The sequence below is a fragment of the Notolepis coatsorum genome (assembly GCF_963971535.1).
Source record: "Notolepis coatsorum genome assembly, chromosome: 19".
NCBI classification, from domain to species: Eukaryota; Metazoa; Chordata; class Actinopteri; order Aulopiformes; family Paralepididae; genus Notolepis; species Notolepis coatsorum.
The window spans coordinates 35,125,484-35,149,297 of NC_140183.1; the positions used below are offsets into that span (position 1 = coordinate 35,125,484).

Here is a 23,814-nt window from a genome sequence, read left to right on the forward strand (position 1 = left end):
TTCTAGCATAGCAATTCCCATCTTATAAACCAAAGTGATAACAATGTTGAGCTGTAACTTTCAGAACATCTCCCTCATTCTTTCCCCCCTTCATACTGCAATGTGATTGGTGGAGAGAAGCCTCTATATGTGTGACCACTCAGTTCCAGGCTTGGATCTTACAGCATGGACTCTCTTGTGATGAAAATGTCCTTTTCATGTGTGTTTTATCCTTTTAGCAAAACTTCCGTTCCAGTAGAAGATGACCTCGTTAGAGTCCAAGATCATACCTACTGGAATAAAGGAGGAACCAAGAGACCAGCAGGACCTCTGTAAGTCAGAACAAGACTTTCTACTGAAGAGACTTTAGACCAGGGGTAGGCAACCCTAGGCATGCGTGCCCGCATCGGCTTGCTGGGGCATTTTCATTGGCAAAGGGGGTAGCATTAAAAAAATATATATATATTGTTACGAAGGATCAGATTACACCGAATATATATATTTATTGATTGATATATATTGCATAGTATTTGTATGTCGTCTGATATCCCTTGTGTATTCTTTGTACATATACACGGAATATCCCTTTAACCTAGTACAGACCATAATATTTCGTTCTCCTATTGGACAGCGGTCCCCTAGGCGCCACTGCCATACCCCCAATGCCGAGTTCAAAGTCACCGCTAAGACATGTCTGTACATGCCCGGCTTTGCCCAGGAATACGAGACAGAAATAAGGTTGGCACTAGATTGTTCACCCAACGTATAAATACGGCGCAGGTGAATACAGCAGTTAGTTACCCAAAGTTAGTTAACCTAGAAACGCGTTACCCTCAAACGTAAAAGCCTTCATCACGAGTCAACGACCAAGTGAAGTGAGCAACCATGCGTCTAAATAGAGCACTTATAACCGCGTGCGAATTAATAGGTGAAGTATCAGAGTTTAACGCTGTACCGTCAAGTTCAACCTAGTTAATGTGAAGTACCGCGCACCGGAGAATCTGCACCGGTGAATGCAGAGCCCTTTCCAGCTGGATTATTGCTTTGGTCCTGTGGATGTTGGAGCGGAGGAGAATCGTCTACACCCCACTACTGTGTGGGATTTACCCGTGAGGAACATCACTCGAGCCCGTCTCTTGGAGAGGCTGGCCGGCTTTCACCTATGCTGCACGCATACTTGGATTACGGCTGCTGCTTTCGTCTGCCGATCAAGGGAGTAATGTACCGTCTCCCGTAGCAGGAGCTTATTGAGTCCCCGTTGATCCAGAGTTTGCATTCGAACATTTCCTCCCCCTGCTGGCCTACAACCGGAGGGACCCTACTAGTATCTCCCGCTACCTTACTAGAGTACCATAGATATAATTCCTAAGATTCAGGTTGTATTATTATCTCCTGCGTAATATGAGAATGGACATACGTTATTGATTTGCCTACGCACATTCCTTTGCCTTATAAGCGCACCTTAAGTAAAGTATATTATGTACTATCATTGCTGCTAATAAATATTCTTAAACCCAGTTTTGTGTGGAACCGTGTCATTGTGGAGGTGTTCTCATCATATACCTGTGTACTGTATGGCCAGTAGTAATGTACATAAGACAGTAGTGGTTTAATGATACCATACTTATTAATACAGTCAGGGAATTGTACCCCTCAGTTACATATATCATTTTTTTTTATTTTCTTTTTGCTTTGAAATATTATAGTGAAATATTTTGCACTGTTGTCGCATTTATCTTGTTGAAATCCTCCCACAGGTTCTTTTTTGTAAGTTGAGTATATCAAGGAGGCTTTTCTCTGTAGCTCAGATGTTTTGTTTGAAGGCTTGCCAAACAAAGGGAATCAAATCAAGGATAAAAGATATCCCCATGTCAGCTTGAAGTGTCGAGCGACGCATCAACGAAATGTCAGAAAATATCAGAGAACAGCAAACCGCCGGATTAAAAGATGCTCCGGTGTGCAGCTTAAAGTGACCAACTACAGCCCCCAGATAACGGAGCTCAGTAAAGCAAAACTGTTTGTCTGCATTCCACCCCCGCCCCAACTCAGATTTAGGGTTGATACAACCATCATAATAATATTGTTAATAATAACAATAACAATAATGATGTAATAATGTAAAAATTATCATAAAAAATACCTGATTATGAGAAAAATATTTTACGATCCATGGAATATTGTTGATATGGCACACTAGTTACAACTATATTTCAAACAGGCACTTCATGTCAAAAAGGTTGCTGACCCCTGCTTTAGACTCTCCAGACCCAGAGAAGTAAATAAAGACTTGTATGTTGAGTTGTATTTCCCTCTGTCCCAGATCCACCCAGAGACCTCCTACTGATTAAAAAAGAAGAGGCTAGTATGGACACATTAGACCCACCCATGGAGCCCACAGACCACCAGGATATCAGTATGTTACCTTTATTTATTCTCTTATCTTGATGTTGTCTTCTCCTTCCTCTGCTCCAGCATATTTGTATGTATCTGTCTTTGTCTCCATAGCTTTCTTTCCTCTTATTCTTTCATTTTATCAAACTGTGTTCTCATTTATATCTTATCTTATCTTATGTATTAGATTTTGTCTAAAGATCTAAAAACATCCAGTGTGACAAATATGGAATTGCAGAGGAAATCAGAAAGTAGGCAAATACTTTTTCATATGAGCTCAGTGTTTCCCACAGGATTTTGTGAGACTGTGGTGGGTGAACCTCGGCCCCCGGAACTTTTTGTTTTGTTTTAAGTTTTAAAGTTAAATGCTAAATGCATCAATCTGGTGCACTTTTAGAGCAAAATAAAGAGCCTAGATCTATGATGCACTTTGTGCTCAAAACACAAACTCGACTAGAGCATACATTTGAGCCATCAAAGAAATGAAGCAAAAGTGGTTACCTATGTTGAACTGGTTTATTTTTTAGAAAGAAAAAATATATATACTGGATTACTATTATGACTACTACCACTGCCAATACTACTGATACATCCCTATTGGCAAACTTGATATTTAAACAAATAAAATTAAAATAACTTTATAAAACTGTGGCGGTAGGTAATTAATGGGAAACACTGGAGCTACCGTAACTACTTAGTTGCTGTCTCCCTCTGCTCCAGATCCACCCAGCGACCTACTGATGATTAAGGAAGAGGCTCAGGACACACTAGACCCAACCATGGATATTTCCACTGGGCTGAAGGAGGAGCCCACAGACCATCAGGATATCAGTATGTTACTTTTCTTTTTCTTGTCTTTATTTTTTCTTGTTGTCCTTCCCCTGTTGCAGCACAGTTGTTTATGTGTCCATTGTTTTCTCTCTTCTCATTCTTTCCATAAAGTCCCAATCTGTGATCCATATTTTAACTATAACGAAATGATAATGGAAGCAGCAGCATGTTTATAAACTACGTCTCTATAATCCAAAACAGACAGAAACAGCCAACCTTCTCTCGCAATTTGAGTTACAAAGACATAATTTCCTGCATTCTGGTGCAGGAATTTTTGAATTTGTACCCTTTAAATGCCAGTGTTTGTGATGGCATCACACATTATTGTTAAAAAAAAAAGAGGCTAGCATATGTCAATGATTAGCAACAACACTGTTGAAATTAGTGGTGGGACTCTATTAAACATTTTAATCTAATTAATAGTTAATTCGTTAATAGTTATAGTTAATTAATCGAAATTAATCACATTTTAATCGCATATCAATATTTGATGCGAAAAGCAAAATTTTTCTATTCAAATTAATTTTGGTATACGAGTGAATCAATGAATATACATTATACATACGTTTAAAGGCCAACTTGCAGGTTAAACCCTACTCTGCAATTATGGGTCGTTTACATCATTGGTATCTAATTTAATTTTTTATTTTTTTTCATTTGACGCTGGAAATGCCACTCAAAAAGGGTTAAAAAGGTCCAAGCACGAATAACATGCACGGAGCAAGTAAAAAAGCCTATCAGACGCTAGCAGGGCCGTGACGTCACCCGAGGCAACTTATGCCTTATGCCCGTCCGGGTCATAGTATTACTGGCTATATGGATATATGGCTATATGGCTCCTGCTAACGTTAGCATTATGTCTACTGTCGTGAACCATTTAAATCGGGCCATGCAAAAGAGTTTGGGGAACGAGTAAATGTGTGCAGGTCAGGGCTGTACGTAAACTTTTTTTGCACATAGCACTGGTGCTACAGAGGTTGATAGTTTTGTACATTTACATTTAGTCATTTAGCGGACGCTTTTATCCAAAGCGACTTACAAGTTCTGTATGACAAGACAGCAAGAAGGGTACAACTCTATCAGCTGAGTAACAATGTTCATCAAGTGTTGCGTGTTACAGTGTATGTTAGTTTATTAGGACAAGTGCATGACAGTAAGGTTAGTCAGGGTTAGTTAGTTTTTTTTTTTTTTTTTTTATATCATTTCAGATAATGGTTGAAGAAGTGAGTCTTTAGTCGACGGCGAAAGATTGGACGGGATTCGGCTGTCCTAACTGGGATGGGTAGTTCATTCCACCATTGTGGGGCAAGGACTGAGAATAGGTGGCTTCTCTTTGATGACCCTCCGGGAGCTTGGATAGGAGTAGGTCTGAGGCGGCCAGAAGATGCAGAGCGTAGGGGTCTTGAGGGTGTGTAGTTAGAGACCATTGACCGGAGGTAGGCGGGAGCGGTTCCCTTTGCCGCACGGTATGCTAGGTCGAGGGCCTTGAAGCGGATACGTGCAGCAATGGGGAGCCAGTGCAGGTCCCTAAGAAGTGGGGTGACATGGGCCGACTTCGGTAGGTTTGAGATCAGGCGGGTTGCTGCGTTTTGAATGAGTTGAAGAGGCTTGGTGGCAGTGGCCGGGAGGCCAGCTAGCAGTGCGTTGCAGTAGTCGAGGCGGGAGATGACTGTTGATTGGACGAGGAGTTGGGTGGCTTCTTTTGTCAGGAAGGGGCGTATCCTTCTGACGTTGCTCAGGAGGAATCTGCAGGTTCTGGTTGTCGCTGCGATGTGAGCAGAGAAGTTCAACTGGTCGTCGAGGACAACACCAAGGTTCTTGGCGGTCAGGGACGCGGTCACAGCTGCATTCTCGACTGTGATGGAAAGGTCGGTCAGGGGGGAGGATTTGGCCGGCAGGTGGAGCAATTCTGTTTTGCTTAGGTTCAGTTTGAGGTGGTTGGTCGTCATCCAGGCGGAGATGTCGGACAGACAGGCCGAGATCCGCTCAGAGACGTGGATATCTGAGGGAGGGAAGGAGAGGAAGAGTTGAGTATCATCGGCATAACAATATGAGAAGCCATGAGACGTGATAATGTTACCCAATGATTTAGTGTAGAGGGAGAAGAGAAGGGGTCCTAGGACCGAGCCCTGGGGGACACCCATCCGGAGGGGCCGGGTGGCCGACAGAGTCCCTCTCCATGACACTTGGTAGGAGCGGTCGTTGAGGTATGATATCAGCCATGTCAGCACAGATCCAGCAACTCCCATTCCTGCGAGGGCCGCGAGGAGGATCTGATGGTTGACTGTGTCGAAGGCTGCAGATAGATCTAGGAGAATCAGGACAGAGGAGAGGCCTTTCGCTTTTGCTAAGTGAAGTGCCTCTGTGACCGCAATGAGGGCCGTTTCTGTGGAGTGGCCAGTCCGGAAGCCAGACTGATTGGGGTCTAGGAGGTCATTCTGTAAGAGATAAGCAGTAAGTTGGTTGGATGCAGCACGTTCAAGTGTTTTAGAAAGAAAGGAGAGAAGAGAGACAGGACGATAGTTGGCTATGACGGTGGGGTTCAGGGTTGGTTTTTTTATGAGGGGCATGACTCTGGCTTGTTTTAGGGAGGTGGGGACCACCCCCGAGTTGAGTGAGGAGTTGATGGTTGCAGTTAGGAATGGGAGGATGTCCGGTGCTATGGTCTGGAGGAGTGGGGAGGGTAGCTGGTCCAGCTGGCATGTAGTCGGACGGTTCAACGTTACCAGTGTCAGGGTCTCGGCTTCTGTAATGGGAGAGAAAGATGACAGAGTGAAGGATGAGGTTCTCGATTCAGCGTTTGGAATGGGTGGGGGTTGGGAGAAGGAGCTGCGGATGTTCTCCACTTTTTCCTCAAAGAAGATCGCAAAGTCTTCGGCAGAAAAAGATGAGGGAGGAGGGGGTGGGGGGGGGGGAGTGAGGAGGGAGGACATGGTAGCATGCAGTTTGCGAAGATTCTTGGCAGAGGCCTCGATCCTATGGTGAAAGAAAGAAGCTTTGGCATTAGTAATTGTTACGAAGGATCAGATTAAACCGAGTATATATATTTATTTATTGATATATATTGAATAGTATTTGTATATAGTTTGATATCCCTTGTATATTCCTTGTACATATACACGGAATATCCCTTTAGCCTACTATAGCCCATAATAGTTCATTCTCCTATTGGACAAAGGACCAGGCGCCAGGGGACCAGCCCCCGGAGCCAAGTTCAAAGTTACCGACAAGACATGTCTGTACTAGCCCCGGCCCTGCGCAGGGATACGGCGACAGAAATGAGAGTGGCACTATTTGTTCACCGTGCATATAAATATAGCGCAGGTGGATACAGAAGTTAGTTAACCTAGTTTGTTACCCAACGTGAAGCCTCACCCACGATACGACGTGCGGTGAAGTATGGCCTGTTTGGCCCCAGAATAGCATTGAGACCGCGTGCGAATTAATAACTGAATTGTCAGAGTTTGGCACTGTACCGTCGAGTGCGACGTATTTCTATTAAGTTAATAATAGTCTATTGTGTATGGTGCATCGTGCGGTTAGAGTTCTAAAGTGACCAGCATCTCCAACGCTTCCTCGTGTTAGCTAGATTCTTATCCAGGCTGGGCCGACCACATGGCGCTTTCATCCGAGGAGATCTAGGCGAGGACCGAATGGACATGTACACTGGATTACCTACCCGACGTCTGCATAGCCCTGTGCGGCTGGAATATATATTTGCTTTGGTACTGTGATTTGTGGAGCGGATAATCGCCGACGCCTGTGAGTGTTGGATTTACCCCGAGAGGAGTCAAGGTCGAGTCGGCGCTCAGAGAGCCTGAGGCCGCCTAGCTTTCTTCACTGTGGAGCTCCAGCCTACAAGAGAACCAAGCTGTATTCGTCTGCGGATCAAGAGTCTATCGCACTGTCTTCTGTACTCGAAGTCTCCCTAGATATCGTTGACCAGACGTTCTACTACCGACAGCTCTCCTACCCCCCCTGCCGGCTTACAACCGGGAGGACCCCTTCCAGTATATCCCACTATATCATTAAGTGTACCATAGATATAATTCCCTAAGAGCCAGGTTGTATACTTGCCTCCTGCGTAACCAGAGAATGGACATTCAGTGTTGATTTGCCTACGAATACTCATTTGCCTTACAAGTGCAATCAAATGTAATATAAGTATCATATGTACCTTTTGCTCCATTAAATACTTGATTAATACCTTTGACTGGAACCGATTTCATTGTGGGAAGTGTTCATCATATTCATATATTGTGTACTGTATGGCCAGTAGTTAAAGTACATAAAGCGGTAGTGGTTTAATGATACCATACTTATCAATACAGTCAGGGAATTGTACCCCTCAGTTACAATTGGTCCTTCGAGCCGGAGGGTAACTAGTGTAATATTAATATAGTGGTATTAATATTGAAATGGCCTATGATGAACACTCCACAAAACGGTCCTCCTAAAGTAGATCGCCCGCAGCGTAGACGGCAGCCACCTCAGTACTTAGAGGATTACGCTGCCAGTATACTACCTAGCCTTCTACAGACAATAAACGCGGTAAAAGTAGAAAGTAAAATTATGTCCGACCCTATCAACCAGGATACCCCGACCACAGAGGCCCTAGTGGGTTCTAATGTAACTGACCAAGCTCACGGTGGGGACCAGGAGGGAACCGACACGACTTTACCCCCCGCCAAGACCGAAGAAGTAGTCCCCGGAGAGCTCCGGGAGGAAGACAACCCTCCAGAGATGGAACTCTGCACGGTACAAGAGGAGGAGAGCGCCCAGGAGATAGAGCTCCAGGACTCCCCGCAGGAGAACGCATCTCCAACGAGTACTGCCAGGAGCGGATCACCTCAACCAGCGTCTTCCCCCAGCGAGGCGGACAAGATGCTGGCACAGGCGTTCCTCGCCAGCCTAGCAGCCTCAACAGAGCGCGATCTACTCCAAGCACAGACGCTTAGTGAGCGCGAACATTCTTCCATGGAAAGAGAACGCATTCAAGCGCAGCAACGGAGCGACGAAGATCGTATACGTCTAGAGATTAGACGCCTTCAGACGGAAGAGAATATGGTAAGAGACCACGCCGAAGCCCAGCGCGCCGCCGCCGAAGCCCAGCGCGCCGCTTCCGGTGCCCAAAGAGAAGCAGAGCGCGACATCGCTCTCACCAAGCGCGAAGCCGAGCGCGACCGATTACAAGCGCAGCTAATGGAGCAGCTGATCGCCAGGGCAACACCCCCTCCCTCCGCACGGGGTTCCAGGGCCTCGTCAAGACACGGGTCAAGGGCACCCTCCCCTAACCGATTAAGCGACCCTGAGCCCGACCACCAGAGAGAGCCTATACCCCCCTCCGAACTCCTTCCCCGACCGGTCCCAGTGAGACCCAGCTACAAGGAAGGAACGGTGTACACCGCGGAGAGGCTAAATAGACGACTACAGGATCTAGATGACCTGACAGAAGAAGAAGAGGGAGAGGAGGAGAGTCAAGCCCGACAGCAGCACAGCACTCCACAGGACCAGGAGGTCCAGTACAGCCCAGGCTCTACCCCCGCGGCTCTGCGCTACAGACCCCCGACTCTATTCACGGGTGAGCATGACGCACGACCAGTCCCGAGGAATAGCACCTGGATACGCGGGCCATGGTACCCTGCCGGTACCAGCCCACCGAGAGGCGTAAGAGGAGACTCGCCTAGGAGGCCTCTCTTCCAACGCTCACCGATGTGCCAGCCATCTACGGCATCATACATTGGCACACCGACGTTTCCAGACTTCACCCATGAGAACCGAGCACAGTACACGGAGTTACGGATGTGCTTAGAGACAATGATGGTTGACGTAGCTGATGAACGCCACAAGTATGCTATCCTATTGAAGCACCTCAAGGTGCCCCGAGCGCACAACATAGCGCTGGCCTATGCCACCTCTACTACCCCATACACAGCGGCTCTAGCAGCGCTCGTCCAAAGATATGGACGCATATGGGATTACGTAATACAAGAGATAAGGCATATTGACCGCCTACCCCCAGCAACAGACAATCGCTCACTAGACGACCTGTCTATCAAAGTACAATCCCTGGTAGGGATGCTGGGGGCGCAACGAGAAAAGGGTATGCACGAACTATACGCAAACTCTAATGTCGAGAGGATTTTAGAGAAGCTGCCGCCCGCCCGACAAGAGCGATTCAGGCGGCAAAGAGACCACCGTGATCCTAACGGTCCCGAGCCATCCCTCCTAGACCTAGCCGACTTCCTGGCGAGAGAAGTCAGCAGCCTACGATTGGATACGTTCGTGCGGAGCACACCAAGCTCCAGAGAGGGACCTAGGAGAGCAAACGATGGCCGAAGATTGGTGACTGTCATGCACCAATCAGAATCAGTACCGAGCAGCAAGAACCACAGTACCCCCTCGACGAAGGAGAAGTGGAAGATGGTGTGCCCGTACTGCGAAAAGGAACACTGGTTGTCACAATGTGACATGTTCAAGAAGATGACCGCTGAAGAAGTGAGTCAATGGATAAAGTCCAACCGACGCTGTTACCGATGTGCGCGCAGTCACATGGCAGCCGATTGCCGCTTAAAGAAGAGGTGTAGTCGGTGTGACGGAGCCCACCTAGATGTCCTACACGACAGTAACAGAAGAAAGCCCGCACCCTCAAGCAGCACAAAGGCAAGTGTTATGTACATTGACCCCGCCAGCAGCGGGGGCGCCCGAGTGCTCTTAAAGGTGGTCCGCGTAACACTGAGTTACCAAGACAAGGTCATGGACACTTACGCCGTCCTTGACGACGGGTCAGAGAAGACCCTTCTCCTCGCATCCGCTGCGGCCCAGCTGGGGCTGCGGGGGAGCGAAAACCAGATGACGATTCGGACAATAAGAAGAGATCTAAAGACGATAAAGGGCGAGAATGTCTCCTTCACTATCGCAGCAAGCGGGCAGCCAGAGAGACGGTATAGGATTACTAATGCTTTCACCAGCCAAGAAATAGGCCTGTCGCAGTACACCTACCCCATCGCCAAGCTGATGGATAAATATGTGCACCTGCATCAACTACCTATCCCGCTCATAGACGGTGCCACCCCGACCCTGCTGATAGGCTCCGACCATGCAGACCTCATAGTCCCGATAGACCGGGTCCACACAGGGCCCAGAGGCTGTCCTGCAGCAGTCGAGACCCGCCTAGGATGGACATTACAAGGCCCCCTCGCTAAGTCTCTTAACCGAACAGCAGCCACTAGCTGCCTCCACTCCAGAGTGACAGAAGAAGACACCACCCTCCTACAGCATGTCGAGAGGCTATAGACACTAGAGACAATGCCCTTTAAGAACAAAAAGAAAGACATTCGTTCCAAGGAAGACATTTACGCCATAGCACTCCTCGAGCAAGGGACAAAGCGAGTCAAAGTCAACGGAGTGATGAGATACGCAACTCCACTCTTGAGGCGAGAGGGTATGCCCACCTTCCACACCCCAAAAGAAGCGACGGAGCGGTATCTATTGAACACAGAGCGGCGCCTAGCCAGACACCCCGCTCAAGAGACTGTGTACCGCGCTGAGATTAACAAGCGAATCACAGCGGGACACATAAAGAAAATTGACTGGCGACGTCGTGCGCTGCTCCGCGCCTCCCTGATCAAAGACGGCTTTGATCTCCGGCAGCGGGCCAGCAGCGACCCCCCAGTATTGAGCAACCTCTCCCCAGAGGACAAGCCCCTGCTGCGGTTCCTATGGAGAGAGAGGATCGGGGATGAGCAACCAGCCATCTATCAATGGGAAGTCCTCCCTTTCGGAACCACATGCAGCCCATGCTGTGCTACGTTTGCACTGCAAAAACACGTCGCAGAGGACCCAGCAGCAGATGAAGAGGTCCGACAAAGTGTAGGAAATAGTTTCTACGTGGACAACTGTTTGCAAAGCGTCTCGACGCCAGAAGAAGCCGAGGCTCTTCTACTCAAGCTCCGCGCCTCCCTGATCAAAGGCGGCTTTGATCTCAGGCAGTGGGCCAGCAGCGACCCGCAAGTATTGCGCAGCCTCTCCCCCGAGGACAAGGCAGCGAGCAGCGAGACCTGGATGGCGACCATCCCAGGAAAAGCCCAAGAAATGACACTAGGACTAGTCTGGCGCTTCAAAACAGACTCGCTCCATTATAGACACAAACCCCTGACCAAGGAGCAGGGAAGGTCGACGGCACTACCGACCACCAGACGGAGTGTATACAGAACACTCGCCAGACAATATGACCCGTTGGGATGTATTCTACCTTACACCACCAGGGCAAAGATGATTGTAAGAGCGTTATGGGACAAGGACCAGGGCTGGGACGACCCCATACCCGAACACCTTGCATCCACATGGAGAGAGTGGGAGACGGAACTCCGCTCACTCCCAGGTGTTAACATACGCCGCAGCTACTTCCCACCCACAGTGAGGCCAGAGACAAGATGGATCTACACGTCTTCAGCGACGCCTCCGAAGTAGCCTACGGTTCGGTGGCTTACTTGCGTGCCCGAGAGGAGGGAGGAGAAATATATACTGCTTTCATCCTGGCTCGCTCAAGAATAGCCCCACGAAAGCAACAATCTATCCCGCGTCTAGAGCTCTGCGCAGCCCTAGCAGGAGCGCAGCTCGCCACGTTAATCCAACGTGAACTCACCATTCCGGTGCAAAGAACAATCTTGTGGTCAGACTCCACGACAGTACTCACATGGATCCGGTCTGATTCGTGCAGATACAAGGTCTTCGTGGGAGTCAGAGTCACAGAGATTCAAGAGTTAACAGAAGTAGCGAGCTGGAGGTATGTGGACACAAAACACAACCCAGCTGACGTCATCACCCGGGGAATGTCCCTGGATGACCTCACCCGTCACAACCTATACAGTGACGGACCAGAGTTTCTCAAGCTCCCGGAAGAAGAGTGGCCTACACCCACCCCATGGGAGGCGAGTAAAGAGGAGGCCGAAAACAAGAAATCTATGTTCTGTGGATTGAACACACTCGTCTCCACAGACCCCGACATAGACGATTGCCTCACCCTAGAGAGTGCGCAGCTAAAGACATTTCTGTGGCACCACCCAGAGGTTCAGCCCACTACTGACATTTCAGCAGCTGACTACGAAGAAGCAGAACTTCTTCTACTACAACGAGCCCAGAGAGACTTGTTCCCCGACGAGCTAGACTGTCTACAGGGAGCAAAGCCCGTCCCATCAGACAGCAGACTGCTCCACCTAGCACCCGAGAGCGACGCCCATAGTCTCATCAGAGTGGGTGGTCGTCTGCGGAGAGCCCCAGACTTACCGGATGACGTCAAGTACCCGATAGTCTTGAACAGCCGACACAAGGTCACAGAGCTGATCATAAAGAAATACGACGAGGATGTGCACCACGCAGGGGCAGAGAGAGTCTTCGCGGAGATCAGACGTCGTTATTGGATACTGCAAGGGAGAGAAGCAGTGCGGCGCTTCCAGCGAACCTGTCTAGACTGTCGTAAGTGGCGAGCACAGCCCAGTATACCCCGGATGGCAGACCTACCTCCCTGTCGCCTCCGACTCGGCGACAAGCCCTTTCACTCCACCGGTATGGACTGTTTCGGCCCGCTGTATATAAAGAAAGGAAGAGGAACCGAGAAGCGGTGGGGTATTGTATTCAAATGCATGACCACCCGAGCGATAAATATCAAACTCCTTCCAACCATGAGCACAGACTCATTCCTTATGGCCTTCCGAAGATTCACATCACGGAAAGGAAAACCGTCTACATTATTGTCTGATCACGGGACAAACTTCAAAGGCGGAGAAAGAGACCTGAGAGAGAGCTTCCAAGCTATGGGCCCAGAACTTAAGACCCACCTCGCTCCATCCCAGATTCACTTCCAGTTTAATCCCCCGAACGCACCTCACTTCGGTGGAACTTGGGAACGAGAAGTACGTTCCATAAAGACAGCCCTGTACGCCGTGCTTGGGGCCCAGACCGTGGCGGAAGAAGTCTTAATGACAGTCCTCACGGAGATCGAGGGAGTATTGAACTCAAAGCCCCTCGGTTACGTCTCAAGTGATGTAGCAGATGTCGACCCAGTCACCCCCAACACACTCTTGATGGTGCGGCTGGACCCCGCGCTACCCCAGACAATGTACAGGCCTGAAGAAGCGAACGGCCGACGAATGTGGAGGTACAGTCAAGTATTGGCTGACAAGTTTTGGAACAGCTTCCTACTCCACTACCTACCGTCTCTACAGACCCGCCAGAAATGGGTAAAAGAGAGAGACAATTTGACAGAAGGAACAGTCGTCATGATTATCGACCAGTCACTACCCCGAGCTATGTGGCCGGCTGGCCGCGTAAGCAAAGTGATCACCGGTGCCGACGGAAAGGTCCGAGCAGCTGAAGTGCTCGTCCAAGGGCGGACCTACACCCGACCCGTGGCGAGGCTAATAGAACTGCCAAGGCTCCCCGATACCATCGATGACGACCATGACCCCATGACTTTGTGAATTGACTGACCCTCACAGCAGACATTGAGTAGTGGACAGTGCGGTTAATCTGTCTCTGCTTAGCTAATTAGGTGGGACTAATTAGGGGGCGGCTGTTACGAAGGATCAGATTAAACCGAGTATATATATTTATTTATTGATATATATTGAATAGTATTTGTATATCATTTGATATCCCTTGTATATTCCTTGTACATATACACGGAATATCCCTTTAGCCTACTATAGCCCATAATAGTTCATTCTCCTATTGGACAAAGGACCAGGCGCCAGGGGACCAGCCCCCGGAGCCAAGTTCAAAGTTACCAACAAGACATGTCTGTACTAGCCCCGGCCCTGCGCAGGGATACGGCGACAGAAATGAGAGTGGCACTATTTGTTCACCGTGCATATAAATATAGCGCAGGTGGATACAGAAGTTAGTTAACCTAGTTTGTTACCCAACGTGAAGCCTCACCCACGATACGATGTGCGGTGAAGTATGGCCTGTTTGGCCCCAGAATAGCATTGAGACCGCGTGCGAATTAATAACTGAATTGTCAGAGTTTGGCACTGTACCGTCGAGTGCGACGTATTTCTATTAAGTTAATAATAGTCTATTGTGTATGGTGCATCGTGCGGTTAGAGTTCTAAAGTGACCAGCATCTCCAACGCTTCCTCGTGTTAGCTAGATTCTTATCCAGGCTGGGCCGACCACATGGCGCTTTCATCCGAGGAGATCTAGGCGAGGACCGAATGGACATGTACACTGGATTACCTACCCGACGTCTGCATAGCCCTGTGCGGCTGGAATATATATTTGCTTTGGTACTGTGATTTGTGGAGCGGATAATCGCCGACGCCTGTGAGTGTTGGATTTACCCCGAGAGGAGTCCAGGTCGAGTCGGCGCTCAGAGAGCCTGAGGCCGCCTAGCTTTCTTCACTGTGGAGCTACAGCCTACAAGAGAACCAAGCTGTATTCGTCTGCGGATCAAGAGTCTATCGCACTGTCTTCTGTACTCGAAGTCTCCCTAGATATCGTTGACCAGACGTTCTACTACCGACAGCTCTCCTACCCCCCCTGCCGGCTTACAACCGGGAGGACCCCTTCCAGTATATCCCGCTATATCATTAAGTGTACCATAGATATAATTCCCTAAGAGCCAGGTTGTATACTTGCCTCCTGCGTAACCAGAGAATGGACATTCAGTGTTGATTTGCCTACGAATACTCATTTGCCTTACAAGTGCAATCAAATGTAATATAAGTATCATATGTACCTTTTGCTCCATTAAATACTTGATTAATACCTTTGACTGGAACCGATTTCATTGTGGGAAGTGTTCATCATATTCATATATTGTGTACTGTATGGCCAGTAGTTAAAGTACATAAAGCGGTAGTGGTTTAATGATACCATACTTATCAATACAGTCAGGGAATTGTACCCCTCAGTTACAGTAATGGTTTTGGAGAATGTTAACAAGAGGTTGTGGCACTGGCCAAAATCTTGTAGCACAAGTATAAAACGTGTTCTGTATCACTCTAGCTCCCGCTCTGCGTCTCTATGCATATATCTCGCTTCAGCATATATACACTGAATACATTTCAAAATGTACCTTTAAATGCCAGCATTCATCTGGCCACACCCCCATCCGCTTACCTATATAAGCAGGGGTGGTGCCACACACTAATCTCCTTCTCAAATTTCATCACAAGCAACGTGTTGCTATATGCCCACTTGACGTAGAGAAAAATATTGGCTGGAAAAGCAATGTTTACGGGGAAAGGAAGAACAACCAGATACGTTGACATCATATCTTTATTTTCTCTCTCACTATTTTCGAGAAAATACGGCGATATTGTCTTCGTACTGGAGTGTCTGGAAGATGGTGATCATTCTAAAAATCCTCCACCGGTTTTCGTATTGGGAGCACGCCGCTGCATGCCTCTCAACTGCAGTTCCTTGCTGTGTTGGTTGGGGTGAAACCTTTCAGGACACAGCTGAATCTGTAGGACGCGCCGCTGTTGTGAGAAGCGGTGGGTTTCAGGTTGGGTGAGTACTGTTTGCTTGCGGCTCCACTTGTCTGTTAGTGCTATGGGGGCTAACTGACAATGTTTACGAACACCGGCCCCAGTTTAAGGTTTTTTGGTTCAGCCTCTTGGGCAGCAGTGGAAGACCTTGATCTGAAGCCCATTATAGTTTGACTAGTGGGCCACGACCATTAACACTGGTGATCCCTGTGTTTTCTGGACGAGTGGATATCTCTCTGTCACCGTGTTAAGGCCCCATCTTTCATAGCCAAATGAGAGTATTCCCTCACGAGGAGATATGGGCATAGATGTTCTTTAGCGGAAGATCTGTGTTCAAAGTCAGCTACACAGGCCAGTTGGGTATTGTGCTGGCTCCGTCGGGTGTTGATAAAATCACCGTTGTAAAACTGTGTTAACATCTTGTTTCTCTTTTCTCTTAAAAAGTGAGGAGGGTTTCAGAACGGCGGCCTGTCTGGGTGAGTGTTATATCATTGTGTACAAGTTCAGGTGATAGCTGCTTAGCTTACGGTTAGCCAGTCAGCTGTTAGCTGCGGCGTTAGCCTGCTGTGATCACTGCGTGGCCTACTAGGTTGGGCCTACTGTTAGCCAGTCAGCTGTTAGCTGCGGCGCTAGCCTGCTGTGATCACTAGGAAACGTTAGCTTGCTGCTATCGGCCAAGGCCCAGCGCGGGGTGGTTCCGGCTCCTCGCGCGCCGCAGCGAGCTCCCCTCTGGTCGCGTGCGCCGTTCGCTCTGCGTCTCGCGGGCAGGGGCAGTAGCGACCGACGGTTGGAGCGGCCGTTAGCTTAATTCTACTCTGTTGAACGTGCTTTGATTATAACATGTTTTAAACACTCTTGACTACGACGTCATCTTTGACAGAGGATGTTCGTCGAACCTGCCCTGGGCCAGGACGGCAAAGCCTGCGTCAACAAAGGGGACCGTAGCGACGGGTTGGAGCGGCGACGCTGCCCAGATCGAACAACACAGGACGGCTGTGTTTTCTACGGTGTCTTGAGACTGCACTTCGTTGATCTACGCTCCGGGTAGGCCAGGTCTGACCAGACCTTGTACACTTCTTCTGGCTTTCCCTTCTAAATGTTTTGTAAATAACGATGTTTTCCAAAACGAGTGTTACTGCACTACATTTAGGATACGACACGAGTTGTGTGTGTGAATTGTCTTGTCACCAGGTATTTAGCTTCTCCGTGCAAATCGGGTTGTTGTTTCAGATGTGAAAATGATCTGGTTTGTTGTGTTGAGAAACATCATGTGTGTTTATATGTACCGTGTACTCACAACTAAGGGGGTTAACTAACCTATAAAGCTATGCTTAGTGACAAATGAGTAAAGAATGTTCTTTTCTCAGCCTGTAATGACAATGAACAGTGTGTTCACATATTAACAGGTTTTCCTGTTTTAACTGGCCGTATTAAGGGTAAAGTAGGAGGATTGTGTTTCCCCCCGGTTCCCTGGGGACTTCTTCATCCTCCTATCAGAGTGGACATGTTGTTGCACTACTTTGTGTCACTGTGTGGTAGGGATACGATGTAACCCTTAGCTTGATTGCTGAGGTTGTGCTAAATCTGCTGGAGTAACTTTATTTTCCTAAAAGAAAAGATTGTTGGTCGCTTTCGTGTGTGCTTAGCAAGGCCTGTGGCCGATACTAATCGAGAATTATGTATTCTCTCATTATGAGTGTTTTTGCCATTTTTTATAGGTGATGATGGGTTGTGTGTGTCATGTGACCTACAACTGGGTTGGACTGGCCACAGAAGCACATGTGTAAGTTTGGACCGGGGCTCTTAGAGAGCCCTCTCTATTCTGTGTTTTTTTCCTTGGTAAAAATCAGATAGCAGGTTAGCTCATGCGCTGTGTGAAGCTGTCAGACGCTTCATAGAGCTGACTATGACTATGTGACTGTGTCATACTCTCTTTTTGTCATTACATCGTATCATGGGTGTGGGGTCGTAAAGGGGTGAACTGGTAACCTTTCCTCTCCCCCTTTTTTCTGTTGGTCAGGGGTACACCCCCTGTCCTTCAAGGTTCCTGTCACGTTGCGGTCCCGCACGTTACGGGGTGAGGGGGGGGGGGGAGGGAGTTTCATGGTCCCACGGCCTGGAATATTGGGCGTGTGCACCGCAGAAATTCCCCCGCCATAGAGTACGTCACCGTGCGCGTCTCTGTTGGTAGGACTTCCGTGTGCTGTCAGGTCCATGTGATGGATCTGTTTCGGGGGGTGGTCAGGGCTCCTCCTCACCAAGCTCCTATTCGGGCCTTCTGTGAGTTGGGACTCCTCCTTCCATGTGAGGGAGCCTCCTTCAGAGTACAGAGCCTCCTCCTCAGATTGTCAAGGTGAGTGGACCCTCAAGAAGGAGTCCTACTCTATTGTGTATGTATTCGATTCAATTCGATTATTGAGTGTGTATGGGTTCAGTGCCTCCTCCCCGGAGAGCCCTAAATCCAATTTTTTACATGGCTCAAGGTGCAATATATTCTTTTCAATCTGTACAGCTTGCGTGGGAAGTCTCTCTGGGGATTCCCGTCTCCTTCCTATGGGAGGGTGGTGGGATGTAAAAATGTGAAAAAATGTTTACCCCCGGCTGTGTAGACTGGGATACATACTGTTGGTGCTTCCTTCTTTTCTACTAAAAAGAGTTGGAGTTAGGAAGTGTCACACCCCTCTTGTCGTTCCCCATGGCGCCTTGGGGATTCAATGACAGGTCTAAATAGCCTGTTCATTGATGTGGGTGTGTCCCGACGCACGTATAGTGCTAGCTCGGGGTGTTCTGTAAACAGGCGACTGACTGGCACGCCTTGGTTGCTTGAGGTTAAAACAGCGTTTTTATAAAGCAACTGGGATGGAGGTTTTTCCTCTTCCGACGACCAAATCCAACGACCTGGTTTTTGTCATCGACGGATTCTCGTTCATGTCTGGGGGATGATGACGGAATGGATCTGAACATATGTAGAGGGGTCTCACGCCCTGGGGGTGGGCCACCGGGCGCGGTTCGCCCGAACGTCTGGGTGGCGCCTTCTTTTCATGTTTAAGATCAACACGCATATCTGCCCCTTCTCCTGGAGTAGGCATGTCGGCGTGGTTAGGGCACGGGACTGGTTCTGGTCACGCTGGTCCGGATCAGTTGAACCCGTTGTCCGCCGGGGATGCAGATCTGCTGTTCTGGTACCCTGAGGGACTTGGGCTTTTTTCAGGGGGAAAAATGCCAGGTTGGTCCGGGTGTCACAGGGTTAAGCACTATGGAGACCCTAGTTGGGTACGTTTTTTACTCAGCACTTACGGCCATGCCAACCTGTACACGCTCGATCTCGTCAGATCTCGGCCGCTACACAGGTTGGTCCTGGTTAGTACTTGGTTGGGAGACCGCCTGGGAATACCAAGTACGGTGTGCTTAGGGGCTGGTTCTCCATTCTTTTTCGCTCCTCTCTCACGCATGGCGAAAAGGGGCCTGTTGGGGTGGTCTTTGACCTCCTCTGGTGACCCTGTGCTTCCCGTATCGCCGGGCCCGGTCCGAAGTAATGTTTCGTCGACCCGTAGGCCTGGGTTAACCCTTTTTTGAAAAACTGAAACACTTGTACTGCGGTATAGCCGGTGTATACCCGCAGGTGTGTTTTGGAGTTTTTTCTTGAGGGGTTATAGGAACAACCACCGCATTGGGTAACACCAAGGTGGTTGATTCCCTGGTGTGTTGGAGCAGTGTCAACTCCCGGGTTCACCGTTTGAGGGTGCCCCTGCACGTTCATGACGTCTGCCAATCGTGTCAGCCTTCTCTGCCTCAACCCCTCTGGGTGGGTTTTTTTTAAATGGAGGCTTGGTCATGCAACACCGCCAGCTTCCGCCCCTTCCGCCGGGGCGGCTGTGTTCAGCTGTCCCCTCTGGCGCCTGTCTCGTCCGCAGTCTCCAGGCTAGGGTTAATAGCCTGTTGCCTGGTTTTTCCCCGGTGCGCTGCCTGCTTCCGTTGGTTAACCTTTTTTGTGTGCTTACGGCCATGCTGACTGCCTGTTCTGCAGGGTCAGTGTTCCAGGCGGTGTACTATTGGGGGGACAGGGCCCGCTCGGCTGAGGGGCCTTTGTCCGAATACGCTGGCGATGTGGGGGGCGGGGTCACTAGGTGCCCACCTGGTGGGGTCTTGATGCTGGCATCATGGTCTTCTCCGGGCCCCCGTTCCAGGGGGTCCAGTCCCTTTGGTGGGTCTGGGTCTTCCTCCGCGCTCCGCTGCTACGGCCTTGCCACGGGGTTGGGTTTGCCCTTGACCCCGTGATTCTGGGGGCAGTAACGAGGTTGTTTCCTCCGTTCGTTCCCGGGTGGCATGCGGGTTGTGCGTGTGTGTAGTCGTGGGGTCAAGCCACGGTCTGCTCACCCTGTGCGTTGAGTTGCTTGAGTGCCTCTTCGCACGGTCGGGTCCGTCACCCTCCCGTGAAGCCACCAATAGGGGGGGTGCCCTCCATTAGGGCGGGTCGGGGGGGCTCGGCCCTCCCTGTTCTGATGGTTGTGGGTGGCCTTCAGCGGGGTGTATTTGTCGAGCTTCTAGCTCCCGCTCAGCTCCTATTATGCATAGAGACGCAGAGCGGGAGCTAGAGTGATACAGAACGTTAGGTTAACTTATGACTATAACCAAGTTCTGTTAACACTAGTGGACGCTCTGCGTCTAGACGCCGCTGCGGCCCTTGATTTTTCATTGTGGTGAAATTTGTTGGGAAGGAGATGAGTGTGTGGCACCACCCCTGCTTATATAGGTAAGCGGATGGGGGTGTGGCCAGATGAATGCTGGCATTTAAAGGTACATTTTGAAATTTATTCAGTGTATATATGCTGAAGCAAGATATATGCATAGAGACGCAGAGCGTCCACTAGTGTTAACAGAACTTGGTTATAGTCATAACCTAACGTTATATTTGTAACAGTCACAAATGTGCCTATTGTATTTGTGTTATTTAGTTGCAGTCAGGGAACAAACTTAACTTTTTGACTTACCAGCCATTTGGCTGGTAGATTTAAAAAAGGCAGATTTTTTACCAGCCAAAAATTATAAATTGCTTTTTAGTATATCGCCATGTGTTATTATTACTATAATACTCTCATATGCTATTTTCAATTAATATCATAAACAACATAAGGAATATTAGCATAATTTTTTGTGGACTGAAGGAATGAGTCAGCGTTAATAGTTTTAAATGCAAATAATTTATTGAAACATAGAAGTGGGGTCGGTTGGGACACACACACACACACACACACACACACACAATGGGGGACCCTGATGTAAACAAGACGAAAGTCTTTCTCTGGTCTGCATCCCCTTAACAATTGTGTGTATTGAGCCGTACTGTATTGTACCCATTCTGCAATCTGTTAAATAAAGTTTTCATTCATTCACACTGTTTCAACTCACCACCCCCGCATCATATTGTAGTCTAGTCTGTCTTCAAACTTCCACTTCTCTCGACACACACACACACACACCCTTTCCCCAGTCCACTCTCTAATTCTCTATGGCTCTGCCTCTGATCAGGATTAGCTTGTTAGCTTATGCTAATGTGCGTTCATTTCGGGCGATGTGGGCATAAAGGAATGGCGACGATGCAAAGCGTGTTAGATGCATTTGACCCGTTGTGAGAAAAAAAAACACCACAGACTTATTTCGGATCGCAAAATAGCCGCAGTCTGCTGTGCAGCTCCGCTCCGCTCGGCTGAGAGCAGAAGGCAGAAGCACGGTCTGGGGCGGATATGACATCACGGAGTTGCTATGGGTTTTTTCAAAATAAGAGTATCATATGAACCTGACTGTTGCTAACTGCCGGAGCCCAGATATATCATGACTGGAACTGCGCTTAGGCGGAAATGAGACCTGTGACAGGATTTTCAAAATAAGAGTATCAATATGAACCGAATGCCTATCGCACCAGTGCTACTGAAGTAAATCCATTCATCGCACAGACCGCTGTTGCTGTAGCACGTGCAATATATATGTCGCACTGTACAGCCCTGGTGCAGGTCCTCTTCTCAGATCACATCATCACATCATGCCGGCTAGCAAGCTACACGTCGCGGGCCCCGGCATGTTGATACGATAGTAGCCCCTTTAGCCCACTCGGTGCATCAGTCACGATAGCTATGAGCTAACTAATGTTACAAGCTCAAACACCTTATAACTACTACTATTGTCGTGTCCATGGGTTCCCTGTCAGAGTACTTGTGGGGACAGGGGTATGCAAGGAGGAGAGAACCATTTTAAATCGGGCATTAATGCCGGCTAGAAAGCTATGTCACGGCATGTTGCTAGCACAATAGCTACCAGGCTGAGCTAAGCTACGTTAGCTTCTAGCGTTGTATACACAATATGTACAACGACACAATGATCAAACACCTTATAACTACTACTATTGTCGTGTCCATGGGTTCCCTGGCAGGATACTTGTGAGGACAGGGGTATGCAAGGAGGAGAGAACCATTTTAAATCGAGCATTCATGCCGGCTAGAAAGCTATGTCCTGGCATGTTGCTAGCACAATAGCTACCAGGCTGGGCTAAGCTACGTTAGCTGCAAGCGTTGTATACACAATATGTAGAACGACACAATGATTTACATTATTACAAATATGGTAACGTGGTTGTGGCTTTTACAAATAGTAGTTAGCTTTAGAGATGAATGGCTATGATCACGTAGCAATAGTGTTAGGTGAAACAGATACATTTTCATTCATCACTCCTCGGCTAGTAGTATCAAGGCTCTCTGCTACCTGGCACTACCTGCCCTGTGACTCTCAGAGCCGCTGCTGCCCTGTACCTCGTCTGACGTCAGCATTAATATCACACACGCACGTTATTAATCCATGGATTTCAATATCCACGTGCGTGATGGTTGTGGTTTGGTCGACAAAATGTTTGATAAAAACGCTAAAACTGGATAAATTTCAATACTTTTTTTCCCCCTCTTCATGAAAGTCACCGTTGGCCTAGTTACATTGTTTATTGAACAACAATACAACCTGCAAGTTGGCCTTTAAGCAGCAAAATCCTGTATTAGCTACTACACAGACCAACAGATCAATGCAATCTTTAACAAAGTGCAGCAATTTTAGTAATAATATATATATATATATATATATATATATATATATATATATATATATATATATATATATATATATATACAGGGCCGCCTGGGAGAAATGCGAGGCCCTGTGCGAGATTTAAACGTAGCAAGGAGCCAATGGCCGACATCAGCTAAATAGGCTAACTGCAAATAGAGTAGCCAGGTACTGACACCAGGCCACACACAGCTTTGGCCAACGCTACCCAAGCTACACAAACGACCAAGACAATTCACACACAGCACATGTCGTATCTCCAAATGTTGTGAAGTAACATATGTTTTGCCTGGAAAAAAACATCGTTATTAACAAAACATTCGGGAGGGGAAGGAAGGAAGAGTGGGGTAATGTCCAATGGACATCTTACCTGCACCAAGGAACGCAGGGCGAAAGGCCGCAACACAGGTCTCCACGTTGACAAAAGGCCTCTCGCTGGCGGGACAAAAAGAAGCTATGGCCGGAGCCTTGTCATGGTGCAGGCCCGACTACATCTTCTGTCAAAGATGATGTCGTAGTCAGAGTGCCAGGGCCCCCTGCTATTCTCACGGCTAATGTCAATGGTCGTAGCACAAGCTAACAGCTAACTCTAGGCTAACTGATAGCATCAAACTAACGTTCCCAGCCGAGCGCAGCCGGCAGCTAACGTCGTAGCTAAACAGCTAACTGGCTAACAGTTAGCTCAACCCGGCTATCGCTAACCATTAGCTAACGCAGAAGCAAGCTATGCGGCTACCACTGAAAAACTGTACAACGTGAGAAAAGCAATACAGGCCAACACTTCAGACAGCCGCTGTGTTTTCCTCTTCTCATACGAAGAGAGAAGGGAAAAAGAAGGCAATACACGTCCGACTACAGAGTGGTGTTTACCATAGCGGTGCTGGCAACAAGTCCCTCGCAGACTATAGCCGACATGGAGATATTCTCATAATGAAACACCAAGCTCACCTCCCTCCCACCAGGTGCTGACACCAGGCCACACACCGTTAGCTACTAGTACTACAACAGGCTA

At 48.4% G+C, this 23,814-nt stretch overlaps 1 protein-coding gene across 2 annotated transcripts in view; it reads left to right on the forward strand.

Annotated features, from left to right (window-relative positions):
* The window catches only part of LOC311246339 (uncharacterized protein), a 72,460-nt gene that overhangs the window by 21,480 nt on the left and 27,166 nt on the right, over positions 1-23,814 (forward strand). For both annotated transcript variants that reach the window (XM_084336489.1, XM_084336490.1), the window contains exons 2-4: positions 219-311; positions 2,300-2,392; positions 3,091-3,201. In XM_084336489.1, coding sequence (XP_084192615.1) covers positions 242-311; positions 2,300-2,392; positions 3,091-3,201 — 274 coding nt within the window. In that variant the 5' untranslated portion in view covers positions 219-241. The remainder of the gene's footprint in view (positions 1-218; positions 312-2,299; positions 2,393-3,090; positions 3,202-23,814) is intronic.